This window comes from Spermophilus citellus, assembly GCF_964194105.1.
Source record: "Spermophilus citellus genome assembly, chromosome: 16".
Lineage (NCBI taxonomy): Eukaryota > Metazoa > Chordata > Mammalia > Rodentia > Sciuridae > Spermophilus > Spermophilus citellus.
In genome coordinates, this window is record NC_138196.1 from 65,830,720 (window position 1) to 65,846,636 (window position 15,917).

The 15,917-nt window shown below is 36.2% G+C and overlaps 2 protein-coding genes across 5 annotated transcripts in view; one reads left to right on the forward strand and one right to left on the reverse strand.

Moving 5' to 3' along the window:
• Nucleotides 1-15,917, forward strand: part of CBR4 (carbonyl reductase 4) — a 78,208-nt gene that overhangs the window by 50,208 nt on the left and 12,083 nt on the right. The gene's annotated exons all lie outside the window — the stretch shown is intronic.
• Nucleotides 1-15,917, reverse strand: part of PALLD (palladin, cytoskeletal associated protein) — a gene marked incomplete at its 5' end in the record, with an annotated part of 362,920 nt that overhangs the window by 2,435 nt on the left and 344,568 nt on the right. For 3 of the 4 annotated variants that reach the window (XM_081269806.1, XM_081269807.1, XM_081269805.1), the window contains 5 exons: nucleotides 1,050-1,183; nucleotides 1,711-1,876; nucleotides 4,566-4,773; nucleotides 8,745-8,877; nucleotides 10,823-10,917. In XM_081269806.1, coding sequence (XP_081125932.1) covers nucleotides 1,050-1,183; nucleotides 1,711-1,876; nucleotides 4,566-4,773; nucleotides 8,745-8,877; nucleotides 10,823-10,917 — 736 coding nt within the window. Of the gene's footprint in view, nucleotides 1-841; nucleotides 889-1,049; nucleotides 1,184-1,710; nucleotides 1,877-4,565; nucleotides 4,774-8,744; nucleotides 8,878-10,822; nucleotides 10,918-15,917 lie in introns of all 4 variants that reach the window. The other variant, XM_081269804.1, reaches the window with a different exon arrangement.

The window sequence follows — 15,917 nt, forward strand, 5'->3', positions numbered from 1 at the left end:
GTACTGGGAATCCTTTCAAATAGTTAATAACTTTCCTAATTCTCACTTCTCCTTTTAAAAAAATTTTGGTAGGAGGATTGAAGCCACGGGCACTTTACAACTGAGCTGCATCCTGAGTCCTTTTTAATCTTTTATTTTGAGAGAGGGTCTGACAGTTTGCTGAAGCTGGCCTCAAACTTGTGATCCTCCGGCCTCACTCACCTTCTCAAATCACTAGGGTTACAGGCATGGTTCTTCCTCCTCTTTGAAAAACATACCTTTTTCATCAATAATTATAGTAGTTAAGAGAGGGATGTTTAACATTAATAAATTGAATGGAAAGAACTGGGCAGTAGAGACAGTTTAAGCCACTGGTTTATTGATGAATCTCACAAAGCTATTTCTTTTTCAAGAGGTAAAATTTGAAATTAGTTCTTAAATATTTTTCTGATGGCTTTCCTTATGCCAATGGATCATATAATGCTATTTTTCTAATCTATAAATTCAGCAGGAACTTTTTTTTTTTAATTTTGGATGCATGTACACAAATATACACACAGAAATCTATTGCTGAGCTGCTTAAGATTAATGAGAAAAGCACCAAGCCACAAAAGTACACATTCCAGCATCAGTGGTACACACATTCAGAGTGCATTAAGACACCATGATAGGATTATAATGTAGGAAGAAATGTTAAAAGACAGTTATTTGCAGAACGCAGTAATAAGAAAACATGACATTTATGCCTTTGTCTACTGTTAACTCCTAGGGATGCTTAAGTAGGGAAGCCACAACTGACTAGCCAATGTAAGAGAAATCAACATGCATATCTTGCTAATTATTCAAAGCTCCTTAATGATACTTGGGTATTTGTTCTCCTGCTGGGGTTTCATTATTAATGTCGAGAAACTATAAACAGAAAGAGAAAGAGCAATATAAATTTTTTGACAAGTAAAATGCTAGAGTTGTTTAAAAAGATCAGATAAGAGTAACATGAATTGCTGTTCAGATGTTTAAATTTTCATAATTCAATGAGTAAATGCAACCAGATGAAATGAAGTGGCACTCACTGTAAACATCCAGCCTGGCAGTACAGGACACAATCCCTGCTTCATTCTTGGCTGATACAGTATACCACCCAGCATCTTCTTTTGTGGCTCCCTGAATGAGCAGGCAGATGTATCCATGATTATCCTGGTGCATGCTAGAGAAAAGGATAAAGTCATTAGGTTCTAAATTTTTAAAAAGGGACTTTGGACATGAAGCATCATTCTTAATTAGGTCATTAGAAACAGAATTGTGCAAGTGGCAGATAATAGGGTCATACTTATTCTGGAGAGGCTGCTAGCCCCATTAAAGTTAATGGAAGAGAAGAGCAGACCTCAAGAGATTGAATAAATCTGTGCACTTAATTCCTAGTTGAGGATCTGCTTTTACAAAAACCACTGAATAGTCTGTCACCACTGAAGCAAATGAATTCATCCTTTCTTTTGATGTAAACATTTAAAAATAATTACTGTTAGGTTAAGACAATATGCTTTGTCACATATCAATATAGTATCTATCTAAAGGTTTAAATCTATATTTGGGTAAAGAGTGATTTTTGTCTTTGGTATAATCAATAGCATGGCTTTTGCATACACTGATATAAATGGTACATAAAATGTATCTTTTTATATATCACTAGAACTGAGCTGCTATGGGTTAAATTAAGTAATTGTGTAGCCTTACCTCACTCGATCTGTGCTATGGGTGAGTGATTCATTTTCTTTCTTCCAAAATATTTGAGGTGGTGGTACTCCTGAGACGCGGCATTCGAGCCGTACTGGGTACCCATCAGCAACTCCTGTATTTTGCAGCTTCTCAAGGAACACAGGAGGTTTGTGTGCTTCTTTAGCTAAGGGAACATGAGATGGATTGTCTATCAATGATATACAAAAGGAGCACTGCAAAGAATTCAGAAGCCTTTACAAATTTTGCTTGAAAAGATCTTTTATAATACCATTTTTCATTTCAGGCGATAAGATGCTAGTCTCCAAATTATTCTTTTATCAAGCAAAGGTTTGTAAACTTTCTACTCATTTATTTCCTCAATTAATTCAAGTCTGATAGGCTCACACAGTCCATTGGCCATCTGTTTCACAGAATGCCTGTCCAACAGCCACAGGAGATGCCCGAGTCATTGCTAGTATCCATGATGGCTTCACTAATTATGTCACCACACACAGCCTCTACCAACCACTGCCACCTAGTGATGCTGAGCAGGACAAGCATTTCTAGGAGTCTGATCTGCTTAGATTCCCTCACTTCCATCTGAAATGTTTGCTTTGAAGATTTTGAAAATTTGAAATTCTTGGTTTAGGTGAGACATGCCAGAGGATATAAAGGGGGAAAGAAAATACAGAGCAGGCATCATTATGGCAATCTGGTAGCTTTAAATAGTTCCCTATGAACTAGGAATGTACATCCCATAAATTACAAATTTCAATTTGTATTCTTTGAAGGGAGCTATAAAAAAGACAACTTTATTATTGCCTTATAGGAAGGAAGCCATAAAATGAAGACAACTTTATTATGTAGTCTGAAAAGATCAGAACTGATAATAACACTGAATGTTATCTCCCAATGAGAAATTGTTTTCTTGCATCAGTGGTAGAAACAAAATCAAAGAAAGAATTAGGTTTAATTATTCTCTTCTAAGCTGCCAGAATAAAATTTGAAGATACATACATGTCTTTCTGCACCACCAATATACCCCAATAAAGCAGCTAGGAGGGAGCTCAAAGATGATGAACATTCAACCTGAAATTTCCAAATGCCTAAGACTCTCTCAGACCTTGACTTACATAGAGGGTTTGTTTTTATTAATTTTCCGAGGTTATATGAGCTAAGCTATTTTGGGGGAAGTGGGAACAGAAGCTCTCCTCATATTCTTTCTGGGTCTCAGTTTTGAAAAGAACATAAAATGTTGAAAGCAAGCCTTAATGTCGTAGCCACTCACCAGTAAGAATAATGTTCCTTTGTGGAGCACTGTGCAGGGCACTCGTTATGTGGAACTGCATACACAGTAATTAATTCTTGTAAAAATGCTGAGATGCGTTATGGTCCCCATTTTGCATATGGAGAAACTGAGATGCTGATATATGATATCATATATTTGCCAAAGGCCACAAGGTTAGTAAAGTAGATATGAACTGGGATTGGCACTGAGATCTGATGCCAAAGACCTTGATTCCAATTACCATGCACTGTCATCTTCTGACAGAAGTGTGAAGAGAGGTATACTGAGATATCTGTCTTTTGGACCCCCAAATTTCAGTCCTGAAGGACAGCTATGATCAAAATGTACATTTAATAGAAAAAGGAACAGTTTTCATTTAAGGTTAGAAGAATGAATGAAACCAATCCAGTGTGTAGGAACATAGCTGAAGTTGCACCAAAGCCTACACATTTACCACCTTTTTTGTGTGTGGAAAAATATCTTGATCCTATTGTTAGAATCATCATTAGGATTTTAGCCAGGACCTCTTAGGTTTTATTCTCCTTGCCACTCTATTTCTTGAAAAAGCTCAGTACTCACAGTAAGTTTTGATTTGAGTCAGATTCTCAGTTTACTAAATAGGAAAGTCAGAGAAGATTTGCTCCAATTATTTCATAGGGCTATTGTGAAGACTAATTGAAATAATGTGTATGAAGTGCTTTGTAAATATGAGGTATGAGAAATAAACGTTATGTTTTGTTATGCTTCTTTTATAAAAGACACCAGATGAGCTTGGTGCAGCAGCAGCATGCACCTCTGAAATCACAGCGACACAGGAGGCTGAAGCCGGAGGATCACAAGTTCAAGGCTAGCATAGGCAATTTAGTGAGACCTTGTCTCAAAATAAAAAATTAAAAGGGCTGGAGATGTAGCTCAGTGGTAGAGCAATGCCATTAAAAAGAAAGAAAGAAAGAAAGAAAGAAAGAAAAAAAGATAATTAGAATCTTTACTTATGCTTAACTCCTAAAAATGGTATAAACTTTTCAATAAGCATAGTTTCCTTTTTAGGCTTCTCAAAGGGTAAGACTTCATAAAATAATCCTGCTACAAAATTTACCTACAATCACAGTATAACCAATTGAAAAATAAATCTGAACTTAATTTGATTATGGCACTGGGTATAGATGACAATGTTGTTTAAACCTTTTGAAATTTGAAATCACTCATTTTTGTTAAAAATGAGTTCTGTGTGTTGAATTTGATTTATAATCATATTTTTCATTTTTTTTTGGGCCTGTGCTGCTAATATTCTTTCCCTGTGTAATACTGGGGCTATCACATATACGAGAACCTGGAAATGCTGCTAAAATCCTTTCCCTTCTTGTTCAGGTTAGTGGGAGAAAAGAAGAAGAATGGCTACACTGGAGTAAGAAAAATTATTTCTGATTTGCTAAGCCTTATAATATGTCCTTACTGGTGATTTTGATGATATAATCTATTTTGTCAGTGGTTTATTTTCTATATTGGTTAAATAATGTAGACTTCATTTATAAGTGTAATCTGACATTCATTCTGGCAGAGAGAAAGGATTCACAGAGAAGCCTACCAGCAACCACAAGCTCCAGGCTGAATGAGTTCTGTCCTGCTCGGTTGGTGGCTATACACGTGTAGATGCCGGCATCTCGGGATGTGACTGGCTCTATGATCAGAGAGTGCACCCCATTTTCACGAACAAGCATCTTGTGTGCACTGTCGGGGCGAATTGGCTTTCCATCTAGTTGCCAGCTTAGATCTGGGGTTGGTAACCCACTGACCTAAACCAGAAAGGAAAGACGTGTAAATTTTTTTAATATTGAAACAGTGAAATCACTGAGAGCTAAGAGACCAGCATACATTCCTCCTTTGGTAGCAAAAGAAATGGATTTTAGAATTAGCTTGTGTCACTTTTTTGCTTAAAACTATTCCATGGTTTTCTAAACACTCACAGGCTTACTTCTAAAACATTTCTTACAGAACAACTTAGAGACAAGTGAAATAGGGATTTTAAAAATTTCTGTCATTATCTTACCTCACCCAGGACTATAAAAATTCCTGGGATGATGTCAGCACCAGGCTCTGAGCTCTTTGGAAAAAAGATGTCCAACCATAATAACAAGCACTCAGCTGGCATTTATATACTCTAAAGCTTCTCATCAAGGAGTGGCATTGCTATGGAGACATTAGTTAATGCATCCATCAGCACAGAGAGCTATTATTATTTAATAATCTTTGAAACTGAGTAACAAGAGCAATATGAAATTACCCAGAAAGCCATCTCAACAAATTAGCATCACAATGGAAATGTCATAAAATCTTGAGACCATGATGGTTGTGTTGACCAGAGATCAGATAAAAGCACATTTAATTGCTAATAACACGTTGTACTGTGAAGGGTAGGGATGGTTGCCATCTGCCAGCTTTTTACAGTGTTGTCCTTGATTTTGAATAGGAGAAAGGCACTGCTGAGGAGGGCCTTTTTACCTCCCCGATCTCCAACTTTACTAGTGGGAAATTATATACAAAGCACATCTGCGCATAATACAGCAATTTCTTTGAAGAACCAGCTTTGCCCAAATCAGTCAGATAACACACACTCCACTTCTGCTCTGTGATGATATTTATTCATTTATACTACCAAAAAGATGCCTCCCAGAAATGAACCAAAAAGTCCAGAGAGTTGAAAGAAAAAAAATTAAGTGTACTCAATGGTGGATTAAAAGCATGAATAGACTTTGGAAACAAACAGCCGTAGTCAGGCAGCTTGGCTTCTGTGATGGTTAGGCTCTGCTGTCCCATCTGTCCACTTGCTATCCCCCAGCTCTCCACCTACACAGTTTTGCCCGTCTAGAGGTCACTAGAAGTGATGCAGGGAGCGGGCGTAGATACTTTAGGTCTGGCCCCAGGCCTTTCCCAAACTTAGAAATAGTGCTGATTCCCACTTCACTAGTTAGAACCTAGACGAGCAGGCCATAGTGTGCTTGGTAGGAGAGGTGCCCAAAGCACTGTGTACTCTCCAGCCACCTAATTCACAGTGGACCTGTCCCAGTGGGCAGAGTTACTCATGTTCCTGCAAAGGGAAAGTCATATTCTTTTAACCCCGGTCCCCCTGGTAAGTAAGGAAAGAATGCACAGTCCCAGGAGTTGAGGGTCCTAGCGAGCAGTTCTGTTGGGGAGACAGAAGGGCACACTTATTCCTGGAGCAGCAGGAAGAGGTATTTCCCCAAGCCTCAGTGCTGGGTGAAGGGTACTCAGTGTCTAGGAATGTTTGCCAGGAGTTGGGGTGGGGGGCTTTTGGGCAAAGAGCAAGCTGTTGCTTTCGTGTTTGGCTTATCAAGTCTCTTTTCCCTGTCAAAGCTTAAAACACACTGAAGACTTTATTTTTCTCTGAAGCAGGTAACACTCCATCTGTTCATGTGGCAGGATTGAACATTTTCTTCATCTATGTCAGATCATCATAGTGAAATCAAGTACAGACTACTTTTCCTCCCAATATTCTTTTAAAGGCAGAGGTTTTAAGGACATTTATGCTACTGAAATACTTAAATACTGAAATTCAACTTCTGTGTTCAATTTGTGAAATAAATTACTATGGCTTCTTTTTAAAATATGACCAAAAGTAGATACAACAGTATGGTCAATCTCTATACACCCATTATTTAGATTCACTCTCATCATTTTTTATATTATAAAATAAATTCCAGACTTTATATAATTTTATCCCTATCTACCTAATTATACATTTAAAGAAATATACATTTTATTACATAATTATTATTTCATTTTTATACATGAAATTAATAATTTCTTGGTATTATCTAATGACCTATCTAAAATAGAATTTCTTTAGATGACTTGAAATGTAACTTTGTAGGTTAAAAACTATAATAATTCTTGGAAAATTTTTAGAAATTGAAAAAATTGTTATTTGTATTTATTGTGTTCAGTATGATTTGAAATATGTATACATTGCTGAATGGCTAACTTAAGATAATTAACACATGTATTACCTCACATTCTTATCACTTTTTGTGATAAGAACACTTAAAATTTGCTTTCTTAGCAACTTCCAAGTCTATAATACAGTGTTATTAACTATAGTCCCCATTGTACAACAGATCTCTTGAACTTACTCCTCCTAACTTAAGATTCTGTGTCCTTTGACCAAAGTCTCCCCAGTTCTCCTCCCCTTGGCAACACCATTTTACTCTCTGCTTTTATGAGTTTGACTTTTTTAGATTCTACATAACAGGGAGGTCATGTGGTGTTTATCTTTCAGTGCTTGGACTAGTTCACTTAACATAGTGTCCTCAGGGTTCATCCATGTTGTTACAAATTGCAAGATTTCCTTCCTTTTCCCCCACTTTGTACCTGGGATTGAACCCAGGGGTGCTTAACTACTGAGCCACATCCCCAGCCCTTTTTATCTTTTATTTTGAGACAGGGTCTCATTAAGTTGCCTAGGGCCTCGATGAGTTGCTGAGGCTGGCTTTGAACTTAGGATCCTCCTCCCTCAGCCTCTTGAGTTGCTGGGATTACAGGAGTGCACCACGGCACCTGGCAGATTTCCTTCTTTTTAAAGGCTGAATAGTTTCACATTGTGCATACATGTATTTTTATTCATTCATCTGTTAATGGACACTGAGCTTCGTTCCATGTCTTGGCGATTACGAATAATGCTGCTATGAACATGGGAGTGCAGGTATCCTGACATTTTTTTCATTTTCTTTGGCTATATATGGAACAGTAGGACTGCTGGATCATATAGTTCTAATGTATGAATTTTTACAGACTACAAATAAATATACATATGGATTTCAACCTGTGTATTTATACGGCAAAATGAATCATGTTGGGCAATAGAATGTTTTTGACAATACATTTTTCTTTCTATACATTCCTAGAAGCCCAGATTTACCTATTTTTGTTTCTTTATTTTTGTGGTGCTGGTGATTGAACCCAGAACACATGCTAGGCAAGTGCTGTATTACCAAACTATATCTCCAACTCCAGACTGACTTTTTGAAAAAGCAGATAATGCCAAGATCCTCAAAGCAGTTATATTTATGTTCTGCAATCCCAGAGAGAACCAGCAGAGGGAACCCAAATTTTAAGAACCTTATCTATGTTTACTTTAAAATCATTTAAGTAGAGCAAAAACCAAATGAAAGTATTTTTCATGAGAGCAGTGGTTCTTAAACATTTTTGGCCTGAAATTCCTTTGAGAAACTGCTGAAAACTGTATCATACACAATTTTCTATATAGTTTCAGAACTCACATCTAATAAAGCCTGCTTACCCAAGGACCCTGGGTTAAGAAGCTCTGGTAAAACAGGTGAAAGATGAATGTCACTTTAACTTATCTAAGAATTTCTAGAAAATGGAAAGAATAAAAGAGTAGATAGATGGATATATTTCATGAAAAAAGAATGAAGATCCCCTATTGATTAGGGCATATGGCAGATTCATCACATTTATTACTTCAACAAAATGAAAAATTTAAAGGGATAAATAAAACCTTTCTTGGATAGGGTATGTAGGGTTCAGAGTAAAGAAAATATTTAAGACAAATTTAAAAGTAAGGAAAATCATGATGCGAAACAGCATAAAGATGCTGAGTATATTTTGCTAGTTTTTCTTTTGATCTGGCATCATCTTCTATTTTACGTAATGTCCCAAAAAGAACTGTAGAGAAATGGCACTGAGGAGAGAAATGAGGCAGTAATTTTGCAGCATAACAAACACTTACTTTACAATCCATTCTGCAGAGCTTTCCTTCTTGAACAGTTAGATCTCCAGGAGCCTGCAAGAAGTGAGGTCTGAAGAATCGCTCCTGAATTGGTTCATTTTCATCTCCACTGTCTCTTGATCTAGAGCGAGGCCTTGAAACAAGATGCATCAGGATAGATAGTAGTTATTTCCAAGCTTTTCGTCCTCAGTTTTCTTATAATACAATGGGGGTAATCTTATTATTTCCTCATCTGTTACCCATTCCCAAGATTTACGCATCAAAAAGTCAGAAAAGCAAAGTCTTGTTTAATTTGGAAGTCTGATAAATTTAATAATCTGCTAACTGCAGACTAATATGAATCACAAAAGGGAAATGAAAAATGAGCATTTTTTCCTAAATATTTTTTAAAACTTTACATTAGCAGTAAGAGCAGCTTTTTCTATTATCAGATTTTTTAATTGAATCTTTTTCAATAGAAATGACTATTAACTTCCCACCAATTTTAATTTTGTAGGAAATTAAAAGCTCTTACTTTTAAAAAATTTAATATATTATCAAAATTCCTTTTCATATTAACTAAGAAAACAAATCTTCTGCATTAATTATCTATGTACCTAAAGGGATTATTTTTACTTTTTAAAAACAAAGTTGTGGGCTGGGGTTGTGGCTTAGTGGTAGAGTGCTTGCCTAGCATGTGTGAGGCACTAGGTTCGATCCCTGGCACCACATAAAAAACAAAAAATAAAGGTACTGTGTCCATATACAACTAAAATTATATATATATAAAACAAGGTTGTACAAATCTCTCACATTTTGCACACCTCTGTGTAGTATATTGCCAGAGGAATACAATTGTATTGCAGGAAAGACTTATGAAATGAGTAACATGTTGGATATAAATTTTGTCAGTAACCACTGGAAGATAAATTTAAAAACACTTCACTAGAAAAAAACAAAAAAATGAGTGGAACAAATAAAAGATTAGTATATTAGGCTGATAATCATTTTCTCCAAATACAGATCTGATAAAAATTCTTTGTAGGATCTATTGATATAAGGAAAAGCTTTGATGTATTAAAGACCATAGGAGCGGCAGAAGAGAAAAATGCAAGACAGTGAACCTGAAACGATGTTGTGTTTATAGCCTAAGATACAGGTCTAAGATCTAACAGATTTTGCTGCACTAGTTTGGAATTAAATTTGCACATGCCCAGGTACTTGTCATCCAAATGTCATCCAAATGTTGATCAAAAGACTGTGGCTTCAGTCACATTAGGTGGTATAGACACATCTCTTGCTTGATGCTTACTCAGTTTTCCTGCCTTTCCTCTGTGAGTCTAACTATGTTTCTCTTTTTGTGGTGCATCTATGGCTTGTATCTTACCATCAGGACTATTTCAGGATGTTCTGTCTGTAAAATATCTGGATAGAAACCTAGGTTAACAGGCTGATTGACTTACCATATTGTTTTAGGGCAAATACATTATAAGAAATAACATCCTTTCTCTCTCCCTGACTGCCAGCATTCTGTCAGTGTCCTTTCATAGACTCAGGGCTACTAGGAATGGAAAGCAGACTCAATTGTTAGCAGATATTTGAGCATCTATAATATGATAAATCTTACCTACACAATTTATCATCTAATATGTTTTGAACTAAGCAATTTAAAAATGTACATTAACAACCTGGCTGATTTTAAGAAATCCAGTGGCAACAGCTTATAATGGTAAGTCTTCACAGCTGTTGGTTAGAGAAGTTTGCTTTGGAACATTTGTGTTCCATTTACTAGTATTTTTGTGTTCATGTGCCACCTAAAGGTGCCAAGTCTTGATTTCTTCATATATAAAACATGCCATACTTAATAGACTAACAATGGTATATCTGAATAGACTCAGCACATATTAGCAAATGTTTTTTTCCTTCCCCTTTTGGAACTGCAAAGGGGCATAATAATCAAGGATCATACACTTGAATTATGCATCCATGTTCTGTCTTCTAATTCCATTCACTTTTGTTGTCATATTATGATTCCAGCAGTCCTAAATGTATAGTAATAAGTACACAGTAACACCTACAGGAAGGAACATCTGAAATACCTTCTGACATGAGGATGGCCTGAGGGAGAGCGGGGACTGCGACCTCTTTGGTTGACAGCCTGTACCATTAGCCGTCCAGTACAACTGACGCGGCCCTGTCAGGGACATCAGGAAAAGAGGTTATTCGCTGTGCAAATTGTTAACCATTAAGCACTCTCATGTCTGGTGTTCCATTCTCATAACAACTCAGTGTTCCATTAGCAATAAAACCCACCCTTCTCAGAAAAGCACTTTCCCTGAGTTAAGCTCCTTAATAAAACTAAGAACTCAGGTGACAAGGTCCTTCTCTGAATGTTAAATGTGCTTTACTGGTTTATCCACGATAATACTTGAAATGCTACCTCTCAATGAACCGTAATCTGTTAAGGTTTCCCTAATACATGAAGTCAAATTGAAAAAATATAGCAGGATGTTATTTTCTTGTCATGATTCAGTTTTCGTAGGCAAATATCTACTGGTTGTGGCCAAATTCTGAAATCAAAACTAGATTTTAGTTTTCTGTCACATCTTTTTAGTAATATGTATATTAAATGTTAGTGGTGTCCCCTCCCCAAACAGTTTGTTTGGGGGATGTCTGCATAAGAAAATGAGCATTATGTAAGATGTATACTCAGAGAATAACAAGGAGAATATATGAAATTACACCATGTCCTCAGGAAATGAGACTTAAAAACCAGAAGTAGTTGATTATCTAAAGTATGTGAGTCACTTGATAAGGGCCTAGCTAATGAAAATTTATAATATATTTTTAATTTGCCAATTGAAAATTTGGTAATTGTTGTTCTGTGGATAGACAAACAATGCTTACGGGACCTGATGACATGGATAAACCACTAGTAACTTTGGCTTTTTGTTTCAATTCTTCTCCCCACTTCCAGCCATTACTAGCACAATAGCATGATGCCTGATTTTTTTCCTCCACTTTCTTCTCCATTCTTCCAGAATAATGGCCAAATGTACTTCTGAATTCAGATGCTGACCAAAGGTAAAAGCAAGAGAGGAAAAATGGGAAGCAGGTATATTACTGATGAATAGACTTTGTGAATTCTAGCTCAGGATTGATGAGCAGCCCTTATGTGTATTTACATTCAAAATAAAATTCTACCAGTGACTTCTAATTTTGTTGCAAGTTACCAATAAATGCAGGTAATAGAAGTAGGACTGTTCTGTGTGTTTTGAAGAGTTGTTTTCCAACCTAGTATACTAGTACAAGGGTGGGTACTAGTATAGGGAACATGATATGATATATAAAAAATCTCACAGGATTTCTAATGGTGGTGGGCATTGTACCCGAGGGGTGCTCTACCATTGAGCTAAGTCACCCCTTTTTAAAAAAATTTTAAATTTTGAGACAGGGCTTCACTAAGTGAAGCTTGTGATCCTCCTGCCGCAGCTTCCGGAGTAGCTGTGTGTTCACCTATAGAAGAATTTAGTGAAGGGCAGAGATCTGGGCAGTAGGGCTTTTCAGGTCTCCCAAAGCCTGGACTTCTTTAGGGCTCTAATCACTGGGAAAGGGGAATAACACATAGGGGTGTAATACAGATCAGAGGAATTCAGAATGGCCAAATAGAAAGAGGTGGTACCAGAGAAACAAATTTAATCTTATATCACTAGATATAGAAGATTATATATCTTCTATATCTAGCATTCATGCACAATATTTGCTGTTGGTCATGGTGAAAACACTGCCTTTCTGAGGAGAAAAGAGTATTACATTATGAAGGAAAATGATTTCTAAATTAGATTAATTGTATCTGAAGATTTTTTGGTCCCAAGCTCTTGGCAAACACTTGGGAGTCCCTAAACTAGCTTGAAATGTGAAAATTGATTTCACCCTGTCTCATCAAATCCATACCTGCTATAGAAAATTTGGATGTGACTTGCTTTGAAGACCCTTATAATAAATTACCCAATTAATATATCCTACCAGATGCTTTATCAAATGAACACATAAAATCCATGATTCTGTTTTGAGGTTGAACACAAGGAAGCATATGTCTTGTTTCATACAATAGCTTCACATGCACTGATACAGGATATGGCCTTCTTGTTATATGCTTTGCCATGTCAGTGATAGAATGATAAAATGATAATTTGGATCTATCTTCCTCTGTGGGACAAAACAGAGGATCCACAAAAGAAATTAATATTAACTAATCATTGACATGGTTAGAAAAACATGTAGATTAAATTCAAACTTGAACCTTGAATTTGGGCAAGCAGAATGGGTTGCTTAAAAAAAATAATCTTCAACCGATGTGATTCTGCAATCTGTATTTGGGGTAAAAATGGGAGTTCATAACCCACTTGGATCTAATGTATGAAATATGATATGTCAAGAGCTTTGTAATGTTTTGAACAACCAATAAAAAAAAGAGAAAGTTTTGATGAAGGTAAAAAAAAAAAAGAATTTTTGTGAATTACAGTAGATGGGGTAGAAAGAGAAGATGGGAGGGGAGGGGGGATAGAACAGAATACATCAGACACTAGTATGGCAATATGTAAAACAGTGGATGTGTAACCGATGTGATTCTGCAATCTGTATACGGGGTAAAAATGGGAGTTCATAACCCACTTGAATCAAATGTATGAAATATGAGATGTCAAGAACTATGTAATGTTTTGAACAACCAATAATAAAAATTAAAAAAAAAGAAAAAAAAAGAGAAATACCTTGCAATGATGGGGAGCCATCCGTTAGAAAGTGGTATATGCATTAAAACAGAAACTTTTGTGTAATGATGTAACTTCAATAGGAACAATATGTAAGTCTGAAAAACAGAAGGTGCCACCAGGACAGGTCCTTGTTGACATCATTGCTGAAGAATAACTGGAAGAGTTTGTGCTTCCCATGTGCAACCCTGAGCCCTGCAGGGTTAGAGGTTGTGTTCCCCCAGAAACATGTTTTACCAGCATGGTTCAAATGAAGTAAAAATTATGGATGCTGTATGGATTCTGTGGGTGGCAGGGATCCAGAAATCAGTAGTGGGAAGCAAGTCATTGCCTAGTAATGGATTCTAATGAGCAAGAAAGTTGATTGGGGGCAAAAATAATTTGTATTGGATAGTATAGAAGGGAGCTAAGGCATGCCAATTACAACCTTCACACCAAGCTGAGCAACAAAGTTTGTGGTTCATCCCACTCCCTCCCTTTTCTAAACATCCTCTTGAGAAGACAGGCTCATCAAAGGACTGACTGAAGCAGTCTCTGAACACATGAAAAAAAAACTACATGCCAAAGGGCTGGATGATGGTAACCATGGAGGTGTACCACTTGGAACCCCTATAAGGAAAAACTTCCCATCCAACTGACTGGATGTGGTCTCCTTCAGGAGTTGCTTGGGTGTATTTTAAAGTCTGGTTTATTAGGTAAAATGTCTATGAATTCAATTCAAACTTTAATATTTTAACAAATGTCTTCAGTCATGTAACCACCAATGCAATAAAGATATAGAACATTTGTGTCACCACACACACACACACACACACACGCAAAAGAGCATGAGCAGGCTAAAAAAAAAAAAAATCCTCTAACCTGAATTTGAGTTTTGACTTTTTCTAAAACTGGGCAAATTACTGAGTTTTTTAAAGCCTTTTTTCCTCTTTCTGTAAAGAAAAGGAATATATCTCACAAGGATGTTGTAAGTATTAAATGCTATAACCTAAGATGGTCTTATTATAAAATGGTACATGACATCATTATTAAATTCATCATAGCTGATGTTGTATTATCATGGTCTGAGATGACATTTTATATGCATGGACATGCATTGAGATGATTTTGGGGGGGCCCCACCTGAGCATGGATGATGCCCAAAAGTTTCCAAGTCAATGTACTTTATTGGAGGGATGCTCTTACCTCCTTTCCATTTTTTTTTAAAACTTGTTTTAACCAATGTCTCCCCTATCCCTTATCCCAGCATGAGCCTCAGACACCTTTGTATGGTATTCCTTAGCTCTGGAATCATATTTTCTGGGTTTGTAAGTTAATTCTGTTCCTTTAGGAACTGATAATCTAACATCTCTAGCTAGATTTATTCAACTGTTAAAACAATATAGTTAATACCTGGGTACTTGGCAATGATTACATGAGTTAAAATATACAAAGTGCTTCGTATTGCATTTTTACATACAGTAAATGCTCAAAATGTTAAAATACTGTAGTACTAAATGTGGACATATAATATCAGATGAATATGAGGCATAGTAGAAGTGTTTTAACACAGTTTTTGCATATGTAAATTATTCTATTAGAATGTAATTTACTCTAAAGAGAAAACAAAATGTTTTTAGCAGGGGAGGCTGAATATGTGGCAAGTAGGCCAACCTTTAACTTCTGTGGTGCTTTCATGGTGCCAAGCACAGTTGTATTCAGTGGGCCTGCTTATATGATGGCTGCATTATATGAGATGTAGAATGAAAGGTGCTCTACTCAGCTAATTGTTGACTAAGCTTAGGGCAAATCCTGCCTTCTCCTCCCCTTTCTAGAAAAACAGGGCATCCAGGTTGATACTGCTCTGGAGAAATTACGCAGTTCTACACTGTTTTCTGGGTTCTTGCTGCTACTGCTTGTAACCGGACACACAAACTTTGTCATGGAATATTTCCTCCCAAATTTACGAAAACATTTTATGTTACCATTTGTGGTCTTTGTACTCCTACACTTTCTACAACTTTGACTTCTGAACATAAGGAGGAGGACATGGTCTTCAGGAAGCAGATTTTTAATTTGATTAGTGTACTGTTATTGGTTAAATATACTACTAACCAATACGTGATCAGGAGCATTTAAAAAGCATCCAAATTAAGAAGTTATATAATTTTGAAAATTTTATTTGAAAAAAAAATATGGAATTCAGGGAAGCAGTCTTGAAGATGTCTGAACACCTTATTTAGGAGAATGCTCATATAGAAGTAGTGTTAATGATTTTAATCATATTAATATACCAATTAATCTTAGCAATCAAATTATGATTTTCAAATTAGAAGGCTCTGATGTACATTTTTGCTATGGTACTTTTAACATTTTAATTTTTTTCTGCTTTATTAATCTGTGAAGTAATAATGAAAGTGGATGTTTAGAGAGAAGATTGAAA